Source organism: Lipotes vexillifer, unplaced genomic scaffold (assembly GCF_000442215.2).
Source record: "Lipotes vexillifer unplaced genomic scaffold, Lipotes_vexillifer_v1.1 scaffold1824, whole genome shotgun sequence".
NCBI lineage: Eukaryota > Metazoa > Chordata > Mammalia > Artiodactyla > Lipotidae > Lipotes > Lipotes vexillifer.
The window spans coordinates 573,576-585,870 of NW_006789288.1; the positions used below are offsets into that span (position 1 = coordinate 573,576).

Consider the following 12,295-nt stretch of genomic DNA (forward strand, 5'->3'; position numbering starts at 1 on the left):
GGGACTGAGAGGTGTTTGATCGATGGCTGCGGTCAGTGAGCAAAGAGCAGGAACTGCCAGGGACTCGGGGTGGGGCTGGGGCAGTGCGCCTGGGGAGGGGGCTCTCCCTCTCTCCTGCCCCCAGAGCCTCCTGGAGGGGGGTCAGACTGTCGGGAACCCCCAGCCCTCTGCCAGTTACCGGGTTGTCCCGCCCCAGGCCCTCCCGACACTCTCCCCCCACACCAGGCCCCAGACCCACGGCCTTGGCCCAGCTCAGGCTGTCAGGGCTCCTCTGCTTCTCGACAACTGTGCAAGGTTAGCAGCACGGGTCCCTGGACACAGAGGACACGGGGCCTGCCTGGCATGCGGCTGCTGTCTGCTTTCACCCTGCCGCCCACCCCATGCCCACCTGTACCAGCCCCTGCCGGCTGTTGCCTGTCTGCCAATGACCACAGAGCCCTGCCAAGCTGGCTGGCTGGCGCTACGCTCTGCACCCTAAACGCAGAGAGCTGTGCCGGCTGCCCTGGCCTGCCAGCTCCTCCCAAAATCCCACAAGGGTGGTGGCAGGAGAGGCGGTGCCCGGCGCTGGCCTTTAGAGGCCCGACTCTGGACCAGGTGAGAGGGGCCCAGTTCCCCGTTTGGGACAGTCTGTGGGGACTGGACTTAGACTGGTGTTGCCTCATATCCTCGGGGACACTAGCTCTGCCGCATGTCTGTGATTGAAGGCCCAGTGTTTGGGAGGTGCTGTGTCTCCCCTGTGGAGAGAACTTGGTGCTGAGTGCCACCCGGGAAGAAAAGTGGGTCAACGGGACTCCCCTGGGTGCACCTACAGGACAGCCAGGGTGTCTGACTGTCCGGTTTCCCCAGGATGCATGGGACTTCCAGTGCCGAAACGGGGACAGTTCCAGGCAAACGGGGATGAGTTGGTCACCCCGGGGCTGATGGGTGCTGAAGAAAATCTCGCAGTGGGGCTCAGAGGCCCCTGCGACGTCCTCAGTCAACCCCCCCCCAACCAAGTTATACCTCATTTAAAAAATTGCCATTCAGTACTGGTATCTGACTGGCAGTACTGAGGTCCACTTCAATTTTCTACTTAGGAGCACAAGGCTCCTTTCGTAGCCTATAAGCAAAGTGCGACTCAAACTAGTTTGCATGTCCCTTGGCATTCTTGCTGCAAATGGCATCTTGCCCTGGGCGCTTGCCTTCCTCCCATCACCACCTGGGGAAGGCCCTGCTCTGTCTGGAAGGTTCAGAGAAACACATGCCGGCCCATCTCAGCGCCCTCCAGACCCGCCTCTGGTTAGCGGAGTCCAAGATTGGGGACGTCGCCTTGCTGCCTCAACCCAAACACACAGCACACATGCTGAGCAGAGAACATGGGGTGTCGGGGGGGGCTTACAAGTGATCCCAAGTCATGCCTCTTCTCCCTCGAGTTCAGAATCAATCAGAAAGATGGACGTTTTAAAAAATCCACTCTCTCACTGGTAACAACAGATGAGAAAATGCAGCTTAGGCCACAGGCAAGCTTTCTAATAGTTGGCCCAGCATCAAGGCCTTGGGACCCTTCTCCGAAGGGAGGGTTGAGCATTAGACGGGGGAGGTCCCCCATTCCCCAGCTCTGAGATCAGGGTCCTGCACCCGTGGGCAAAGTGCCGGTTGGGGCGGGGGTGCACCAGCCGCACCTCCCACGAGAGTCCTCTTCCCGCGCCCTGTGGGCTGACTCACTTCTCCCTGAGGGTTTGGGGGCAGGCAGGCACCCTGTCCCCACTCCCCAGGTTCTCACCCCGGAGCGAGGCCCCATAGACATCTGGCCAGACTCCGATAAGAAATCCGTGCCCTCACACGCCCAGCTGGCCCGGGGCCAGCACTTTCTGTTCTCACTTTACTCTTCCAGTGGCTGAAGAGGACCTGTCAAGTTTTTTCTTTATGTGCATAATATGCCTGTCAAATCTTTGTTTTTTAACAATAAGAAAAAACTGGACATTGTGTTCTAGAAAACCTAAGAGCAGCTTATAGTGATTCAAAACTAGATTTTGTTTTCCATTTTATTTTATTCATTTTATGACTGCTTGCATTAGGATAGTGGAAAGCGAAATATTTTTCATTCCTTGTCAAAAATATGCTTACCTGTTTCTAAGACATCGCACACCGGCTCAGCACCGTCTAAAGCAATGCTGCATAGGGTGCCTGCTTCTGCGGCTGGCTCTGGGGCCGCTCTTGGGGGCCATGCTAACATGGACTTTAGCGGGGAGGCTCTGTGGGCGGAGCTTTATCTAGGCTTGTTCCCACTATGGAGCTGGCACACACCCCACAGACCTCCAGACCCCTGCCTCCTCCTTCCCTAAGCAAACGTCTATTAGGTGCTTGCCTCACGCCAGGCCCTGTGCAGGGTAAGGAAATTTAACAGAACACATCCCATGTCATGGGAAAAGGGAAACAGCAATCTGTCAGGTGAGTGCTGTGACAGGGGATCCACGGAGGGCACCAGGCCCCACAGACTCAGGAAGCCGGGCAGGCTTCCTGGAGGAGGGGACAGCTAACTCAGGTCCAGAGGCTGAGTAGGTAAAAAGGCCTGGGGCTGAAGCTGGGGATGGGAGAGGTGGTGATGTTCCAGGCAGAGAGAGCAGCACGTGCAAAGGCCCTGAGGTGAGGGAAGGCGTGGCTGGTCCCCCAGCCATTGTCAGGAGCGATGGGATCTCCTTGGGGAGGCTTTCAGTGGGAGCAGGGAAGGTCCATGAGAGATGCTAAGTGTTTGGAGAGAACACGCTGGCTGGTAGGCAGAAGGGGACTTGGGGTCCGACGTGAGCCTGAGGGCTGAGAGGGGGCCTGCGCTGGGTGGTGGTGGTGGAGTGTGGTGGGTGGGGTTTTGAAACGGGAGGGGGTAGAACCAACGTTTGGGAAGTGAAGGGGGAGGAGCCGTGGCTGCTCCCAGTTTCCCAGTCAAGGTGAGCTGGGGCTCTTCCCATTCGAGGGAAGCCCTTTCTCAGAGAGTTTGAGGCATCGGGGTGTGGGGGGCAGATCTGGGCCGGAGGGGGACGTTTCAGAGAGGGAGAGAACATAGGGGAGGGTGGAACCCTCGGGGGAGTGCTGAGGAGAGGGGATAGCCAAGGGTGGGGCCTTTGAAAAGGGCACCAAGAGTCCAGGATGGGCAGCCACAGCCAGAGGAGGAGGAGGAAGAGTCTGGGCCGTCAGGAAGGGGCGCGTCCACAGGTGGGCGGCAGGCAGGCAGGCCCACGGCAGGGAGGTCGTCCGATGGCTTTAGCAACGAGGAGGTTGAGTATACACATTTACACATGTTGTCAAACTGACGCCCCCAGACACCCCTAAAACCTAAAACATCCCCACAGGGCGTTAGCCGGGTGTGTGGACCTCCCCCTGTCTCTCAGGTGGGCTCCTCGTAAAGAGACACCCACGTGCTTACACCTGAGGAACAGCAGACTGCCTCATGCTCATCCCCTCCCAGACCTGAGAACAGGCAGACGGACCCCCATGACCAGCCCATGGCAGGTGCCCCCGCCCGTGCTCTCAGGCCCTCACACCCTGCACGGCCAGACCCCCCTTCACGCCTGCATCCCGCGGTGCCCCCAGCTGCTCAGACACGCCCCAGTGGCTGCAGGGGTGCAGTCCCTCAGGCTGGGTTCGAAATCCCCACTTCTCACCTGTGTGACCTTGGACAAGTGACTTAACTCAGCTGCCATGTCTTCACCTGCTAAATGGGGAGATGCTGCCTTCTCCATGGGGTGGTCATGAGGGGGCCGGACGAGGTCCCAGGCGTGAAGCCGCCAGCACAGCACTCGACAGGTTAGAACCCAGGGAGGCTCGCCCGCCCGGCTGCGGGGATCCCAGGGCACACACTCGCAGCCTTCCACATGTATCCACCACGCACACCCACAACCTCCCCTACTTACAGGCTTGCCTGAGCTCACACCCCACACCTACCTGCATGCACGTACGCACGTGTGTGTACCCGTGATCCCTGAGCTAACATCTGTCGAAGCTGAAGCATCGGGACGGACTTTGAAATTCCATTTCGAGGACCACCTTGGGACCTGATGGGGACCCTCTCTGGGCCAGGAGCCTCCTCTTGGAGGACGGCCCACAGTGAGCTCTTGTTCTCACTAGCTGCACCCTCTGTCCCTACTGTTTTCCAGTGGCTGAAGCAAATAGAGGGAACGGAGGCGGCCCTGACCCAGAAGATGCTAGACTTGGAGAAAGAGAAGGTAAAAGATGCAACCCCCTAGGAGGGAGGGGGGTTGACAGAGCTCAGATAATTCGCTTCCCAGGAAGGCTTTGCGTGTGTTTTGTATTGATTTGCATGCATTTCTAAATTTGGCTTTTGCTCTCATGGCTGTTCTGTGTAAGTATCATCCATTCACTCAGTTATTCACTTGATACATATTTTTGGAGCCTCTGCTATCCTGGACACTATGTCAGGATTAGGGGTTCAGTAATGAATAGCGGGGTCCCTGCCTTGTCTAGCCTGCAAGCCCTTGGGGATGTATGCGCGGGAGCTGGCAGCGGCAGTGTCGTGTGGGAACATTAGGGGAGGCACTTTGGTGGTATGGAGGCACCTGGACCAGGCACACCAAGATGGAGCTCCAGGCTTCACTTGCCCCTTCTTGGCCATGAGTTTGGGAGAGACACACTGGACTTTGCTTCCTCATTGCTAATGGGGTTTCCTATCTCCGCCTCGCTGGGCCATAGGGATGAGAGATACTGGACACGTGGCCCGTTTTCACGCTGTGCTTGGCACACGCGGTACCTGATAAACAGTGATGCCAGCTCTTCACCAGGTGCCGTGAGTGTACAGCGGGATCCATCTTACCCAGCCTGGGGATGTCAGAGAAGGCTTCCCAGAAGGGATGGTTCTTGAGCCTTCAAAGACCAAATCGAGTTTTCTAAGTAGAAATGAGAGAGGAAGGACCAAGGAAGAGCCTAAGGCCTGGAAGCAGCGTGTTGGGTGGGAAGGGCCCTGGGCTGAGTCACCAGGCCTGGGTGTCTAGTCCCACCTCTGTCACCAGTGAACTGTGGCATCTAGAGCAAGGCACTGGTCCTCCCTGGCCGTCTGTTTCCTCCTCTATAAAATCAAGTGGCTGCAACTGCTGAGCTCTAAACCCGAAACCCTCCCATCAGTAATAAAAAGGAGGTTTGGGTTTCGGAGAGATCACGCTTTCAGGGACTGAGTGACCGGAGAGTGGGGAGAATGCGTACAGCAGTGAGAGTAATCAGGAGGTGGGTGATGCCATTGGTGTGGGGAGGAAGAGCCACATCTGAGAACCAGCCGCATCCAGGGTCCACCGGGATGTGACAAGAGGAATCGAGAAGGATTCCTGTAGCCCGGGGCGGGGGAACCAGGTCAGACACCTGAGAGGAAGGAAGCTGGGAGGAGTTGGGACAGGCTTGATCAAGGCTCCTGGGCCAGCGAGGCTCCTGCTGGGGATTCACGCAGGGGCAAGCAGGGCCGACCTGACATCCCTTCTCACCCAAGCACCTGGCAGGTCCCCAACTCGGTGGGACCGTCACTGTCCAGCAAGTGTGAGTAGGTTGGCTCTGAAGAGCTGCCCGGTGATGGGTTCTCACGCTGATCTTGACCTTGGGCACCTCCTCTTTTTCAGGACCTATTCAGCAGGCAGAAGGGCTACCTGGAGGAGGAGCTAGACTACAGGAAGCAAGCCCTCGACCAGGCTTACCTGGTAGGACCGGAAGTGGGTTGCATGTTCTGATTCCTTAGACTCAGCATTACAGGCTGCTCTTCCTTTTGGGGCTGATGGCACATTTGGGGTCCTTGAAATGCCGCGTGGCGCGATACCAATGCCATCTCCACATTTCGACTGGTTTCAACCCGAATGACCATACAGATAAATTGTCACTTTTTCCAAATCAGTCATGATTTTTCAAAAGCATTTAGTTAGCTTGGTGGTTTCTTTGGGCATACTTATGCAGTTCTAGTAATCATTTGAGATGAAGGAAAAGAAACTTTCTGCTTATTAATATTTCTTATTAATATTTCTTTATGCTTAAAGCCCAGAGCAAGTTTTCCCATAGATAGCAAAAAGAGACAGTCACAGAGGAACAAAGGTAAAGCAATGAGTGGAGGGTGGGTGATGATCCGAACAAGAATTACTTGTTGTGAGGTCCTGTGCAGCATTGCGCCTGGGTCACAGAGCTGGTTCTGGACTTACTGGTGATGAACATGAGGTGGGACCATGCTCAGGTTCATATGGCTTTGAGGGGGCATTTCCAGGATGTCCCCACAGCAGAGTGCACTTGGAGTTCAACACCGCTCTTGCAGAAAGAAGCACTGAGTATATAGAGTCTGGAGCAAGCCTTTGCTCAGATCATTTGTAGCTAAAATCATTCTACAAAGTGGGTTTGTACCTAGGCAATGCAGAATCAATAACTAAAAATCCCCGTCTCCACGAAGACAGAGAGTAGGACGCTGGGCTTAGCACAGGTGGGAGATTCTGGACTTGAAGGCTGGTCCACCTCACTGCGACCCTTGAGACTTTGTGTCCAGGCTCTGAGGCTTAGATCCCCAGGGCAGGGGGCAGCAGGTGGAGGAGGTTAGGACGGTTTGAGCCTCATCAAGAAATGGCATTTTCCTATTCAGTTCTTACTTCTGGGCACGTGCTGTTAAGGGCAATTTGGAAATGAAAACATACTCATCCTTTTCTTCCCTCTTTCACTTTTTTGGGTTTTCCTTGATTCTGTCCATTCTCCGTCCTTTAGCAAGTGCCCTCTGCCGCTGCGCTGTACACCACCTCTGTCCTTCCCTGGCCTTCCCCAGAAAGTTCTGAGGAATACGATTTCAGGAGATAACATAGAAACGTATGGCCCCAGAAGGAGGGGGAGGCTGCAGGAGAGTAAGTTTGGAAAACTCTGAGGACTTCTTGGGTCCTAAAGGATGGGCTGAGACTTCAAGAGGAACAGAGCAAAAGCCATGTCCAAGTTCAGTGGTTCTTGGGGCCCTCTTTCAAGGAACGTCTTGCGAGACTGGTGTTTCCCAACGCACTTTGGAAAACTTGGTGTCCGCCTTTGGCTCTCTAAGTGCCATGTGCAGAAAGGCCCCGGGGGACCCTGAGTCCAGATTCCACAGAGGAGGCCCCTGGGCGTGCTGATCCTGCCACTGGGTAGAAACGACATTCTTACCCAAAGAATATTCCAAAGCCTCAAGTGGGCTTTCAGGCACATGACGAGATTGGAGCTGTGATCAGCGCTCGGCTGACCTGAACAGTCAGGGAAGAAAAATCTCCAGAGGGTGGCAGTGCTGTGGCCGCAGGCAGAAGGGAGGACAGCAGGTGCCAAAGTCACACCTGTGTTCCTTTGTCGTTGAGCTGAGTGAGATGGTGCAGGGCCACAGTGGAGCTTCCAGAATTGGGTGGTGGGGTCCTGGCTGGAAGCTGGCCACATGCGGGTCTCCTAGGAGCCCAGCTGCTGCAGGGGGAGGGGGTGGCCAGCAGGCACAGGCAAGCTCCGGCTCCATGTGGATCCCTTGGCTGTGTCAGTGGACAGATTCCCACCTTCTATTTTCCCAGGGGTGACGAATAGGGCCAGGAGAGGGGAATTTGATGCCTGCTGGCTATGACCGGTCTGATGGGCCTGGAATTCCCTTGCGGCGGGGGTGGGGGGGTGGGGTTTAGCACAGCCATGCTGAAGCCGGGGAGCCTGCAGGAGCAGGTGGCCACAGGCACAGAGGGCCACCCGTGTTGACCCACTGCTTCAAACCTCCTCCTGCGTCTTCACAGCAATTTCCATTAACACGGGTGATTGGTCTATAGCGTCTTTGGAAGAGAAAGAGCTGTTCCTAGCAAGGGACGTGGGTGGGGATTTAGGATGGCAGAGAAGGGCATACTTCTCTCTTTTGTCCCTAGATATTCCCATGAGGTAAATGTATTTAAGTGTCTCGCCCTGAGGCTGAAAAGAAATAACTTCCTCTCATGATGAAAACTCGGAGCTTTCCAGGGACCTCCTCCCCTGGCTACTAATCGCTCGTGTGCTCTGCTAACCAGGGGTGTCTTGCTTTTCAGGGGGAGGAGAGAGCAATGAGGACACCGTCCCCATTTGCTTGGGTTGAAATTGCTTTTCTAACCAGGCAGCTGAATGCCAAGTGCATGCCATTTGGGACACATTTTCCACGCTACTCGAGATAAAAGGGGAGATTTGTTCCCAAGCTGGGGGCAGTAAATTGCAAGCCAAAGACAAAAATAAAGACCAGTTGAGTCAAACCTCTCTTTGAATCACACATCTTAAGGGGCGGTTATGACTATTTCTGCTTATTGCCCTAGTCCCCTCCTGTACAGAGCACAGTGTCTTGATTGAACAGAGTTAAGAAGTGTTCTCGGGCTTCCCCGGTAGCGCAGTAGTTGAGAGTCCGCCTGCCGATGCAGGGGACACGGGTTCGTGCCCCGGTCTGGGAGGATCCCACGTGCCGCGTGAGCCATGGCCGCTGGGCCTGCGCGTCCGGAGCCTGTGCCCCGCGGTGGGAGAGGCCACAACAGTGAGAGGCCCGCGTATCGCAAAAAAAAAAAAGAGAGACCACACCGTGGCAAGGTAGGTTCAGAAGTAGAGATTAAACATTTAGAAATTTTTATGGGAAATTCCCTGACAGTCCAGTGGTTGGGACTCAGGACTCGGTGCTTTCACTGCCGAAAACCGTGTGACAGGGCTGAAAGGGGCTCCCTTGCCCCCATGCCCACCCCCGAGGCCGCTGGCCACTCTGTTCGGCCCCTGCGTGCCTCCCCTCCCTGCCCAAGATCCCCCAGCTGGGCCTCGCTCGGCTGCAGTGTCCTAGGGGTTCCCGTCCACCCACCTGTGACCTCCCACTGTCTGTGTGATTTGGGCCGCTCAGAAAATCCAGGAGCTGGAGGCCACGCTGTACGATGCGCTGCAGCAGGAGCCGGGGCGGCGGGCCAGCGAGGCGCTGAGCGAGGGCCAGCGGGAGGACCTGCAGGCCGCCGTGGAGAAGCTACGCCGGCAGATCCTGCGGCAGAGCCGGGAGTTTGACAGCCAGATCCTGAGGGAACGCATGGAGCTGCTGCAGCAGGCCCAGCAGGTAGGGGCAGGGGCCCAGCTGGGCGCCACTGGCCACCGTTGGCCACCATCCCCGCTTCTCCACCCCTCCTGTCCCCTGTCGGCACACTGACACCTCTGACGGGCACATTTGACGGAGAGCTGGCAGGAAATCAAGTTTCCGTGGAGCAGGGAGGTCTTCCCGTGGACGCCCTCATAGCCCACAGGTGAATCCTCAGTGATGGGGAGACGCGGGGCTCTCGGGCCCACTGTACCGCCAACTGGTTCTAATCACACACTTAAACAACACAGTCCCCACCCCAGCTAAATGGTAACACAAACCAAAGCAAGGCATCCCCTCTTCCTCCAGCATTTGTGTTCTGTTTAAACTCAGGTTCTTGTAACCAGGAGGTGCGGGCTGGACGGTTTGCTTCGGGGCTGATCTCCTGATGACAGCTACTTTGAGGACTGGACCTGGAAGCTGTATTAGTTGTTACCTCTGTATTCCTAAATGTATTTGGGGTCCCGTGCGAACGTCATGTGCTGCCGCGCGCACAGGGACCAGCTTCCCAGGACTCGTGAGGGAGACAAAGATGAGGATGCAGCAGTAGCTCTGGCATTCCTTGGGCTCGCACTGTTTTAGATCCTTTACCTCACGGCACTCCTGTGGGTGGGATGATTATGTCCATTTTCCTGATGAGAAAACTGAGGCTCAGGAAGGTTAACTCACGTGCCTAAAGGTCACACAGCTCATAAGGAATCCTGTCTGTGAGGAAGGATCTAGATAACCAGTGGGGGTCGATGTCACAGAAGGAGAGAGACAGAGGCAGAGAACTGGAAGAAGGAGCAGGTAGAGAGCTGTGTCCGAAGCAGCAGAAGCCCCCATTAGGACTGAGAAGCAAAGATCCCTGGTGGGTTTGAGGAAGGGGTGTGAGGGGCACAGCCGACTGCATTCAATTGAGGACTGAAAGGGCCGTGATGAAGGGGGCAAGGGTAACTGGAGGTTATGATGGCGAACTCTTCATTCCACACTTGATTTGGGTGAAAGGACTTCGGGCATCCCCCGCGACCCTCCACCTGGGCTGCCGCACTGCTCCCTCTGTGCCAGTGTGATCTGCTCACCAGCTCCTGAGTGACCTGGCTCTGATGGGCATAGCTCCTGAGCTGGTATGATGTCTGGCGCATGCTAGGAATGCTGGGGACACCAGGAGGGAGAGGATGGAGATGGAGGGGAGAGAAGGGAAAAACATGGAGGGGGTGTGACAAGGACACTGTCACTGAACCATCTCTGTTATGGTCACATCGCTAGTGAAAAGTGCCCTGAGGTGGCCGCAGCCCAGCGGGACAGATCCCGAGCAACTAGCGTGACCGGGGCTCTTCAGTCGGTGCGCACAAAGTGCCGGGGGTACGGGGAGGTCCCTTCCCAGGGCAAGCTGTGAAGGTTCCGATGGAGGGCCCAGCTGAGCCAGGTTTTGAAGGTAAATAGGAAGAAGCCAGGTGGCCATTGGGGGAGCAGTGTTTCAGGCAGCAGCAGAGCAGGGGTGGTCAGCTGGAGTAGCAGTGGTTGAAAAAACAGACCCTGGGACAAGACAGCCTGGCTTTGAACCCTGTTTTCCCACTTATTTGCTGTGTGGCTTTGGACAAGTGGCTTAACCTCTCTGGGTCTCACTTTCCTGAGATGGTAATAATGCCTACTCACTGGGATGCTGTAAGGTTTAAGTGAACTATTACATGGAAAGTGCTCTCAGTAAGTGTAGGCAGCGTTATTACTGCCAAGTGTAGGCTGTGAGTAGGTGTAGCAGGACCAGGGCCAGACCAGGCTAAGAGCTGGATGCTGGATTAGCTAATGCCCAGCACTGGGTGTCGTTTGCAGGACTTGCCAACTGAGTGTGAATGAAGGGGTTGATTTCATGTTCAGCAAATCCAGCTCAAAGCAGAGCATTTGTGCATTTGAACCAAAAAGTCATTACCCACCTGAGGATCCAGATTTCATGAAGGTGCTGGTTATAGTCTAAGTCCAGAATGTATGATGGATGGGCCAGTGAGCACACCCTAAACACAAAGGGCAGTGCCACATGTGGCTGTGACTCCCTGAAAAGCACCATGTCCCACATACTAAGAGAAAAAGGGACTCAGGTGATTAAAACAAAAAAAAAAGCAGAAAGCAAGCCATGCTGGCTGTGTGGCCGATTGAGGACTAGTCTCCCTTAAAGAAGAAAATCATTTAAAATACAAGTGTTTTGGAGTGTTTGTGTAAGATCATGTGGGACCAATCACTTCCTTTTACATTTCTCTTGGCCTACCTAGTAAATTGCATGTACCTAAGCATGGGGAAAGTTGACTAAGAGCTTGACCCAGGGCTGGGAGCTGCTTTTCCTTTATCTCTGGAACATTTTCAAATCAGTTGAGAATTCTGCTGAGGGTAAATGGTAGATACCCTTCCTCCCACTGAAAATGCCCTCACTCTCATTAATATACACTGATATGCGTCTGTCAGCCAATACCAATGACAGATGATATATCACTCTGAGTCATTAGTGAGGCAGGACATGCAAATCAGTTAGTGAGTGCCTGGTGCCTGGGAGGTGTCTAGTAAAAGGAGGACTCTCTTTATATAATTACAAACGTGGATGTTGACACCCGAGGCCGCGTTCTGTTCTGTCCACCCTGGCTACTCAAAGTGTGGTCCATGGAGCATCTCCTGGGAGCTCTTAGAAATGCAGACTCTCAGGGCCCACCCCAGACCTACTGAATAGGATTCTGTGTCTACAAGATTCCCAGGAGATTTCTGTGCAAGTTAAGTTGTTAAATGCTAGTTAGTCTGAGAGATACATGGCTGTGAGTTAGAGAGGGGTGTAAGTGTCTGTATTAGTTTACTTGGCCTGCCATAACAAAATACTACAGACTGCATGGCTTAAACAACAGAGGCTAGATGTCCAGAATCAAGGCCTGGCTGATTGGGTTGCTGGTGAAGGCTCTCTTCCTGGTTTGCAGACGGCCACCTTCTCTCTGTGACCCCACATGGCAAGGGGGATGCCGGGGGCAGATTGGGGCAAAGATGGGAGGGAGAGAGATTGTCCTTTTCTTATAAGACCACCCATCCTACCAGATTAGGGCCCCACCTATGACCTTATTAGGGCTTCAACATAAGAATTTAGGGGCTTCCCTGGTGGCGCAGTGGTTGAGAGTCTGCCTGCCGATGCAGGGGACGCGGGTTCGTGCCCCGGTCCGGGAAGATCCCACATGCCGCGGAGCGGCTGGGCCCGTGAGCCACGGCCGCTGAGCCTGCGCGTCCGGAGCCTGTGCT

The 12,295-nt window shown here is 55.1% G+C and overlaps 1 protein-coding gene across 1 annotated transcript in view; it reads left to right on the forward strand.

The window, feature by feature from the left end:
• JAKMIP1 (janus kinase and microtubule interacting protein 1) overlaps positions 1-12,295 on the forward strand; it is a 134,391-nt gene that overhangs the window by 111,124 nt on the left and 10,972 nt on the right. Inside the window, exons 17-19 of the mRNA XM_007462458.1 lie at positions 4,131-4,199; positions 5,595-5,672; positions 8,828-9,031. Of these exons, the coding sequence (XP_007462520.1) occupies positions 4,131-4,199; positions 5,595-5,672; positions 8,828-9,031 (351 nt within the window). The remainder of the gene's footprint in view (positions 1-4,130; positions 4,200-5,594; positions 5,673-8,827; positions 9,032-12,295) is intronic.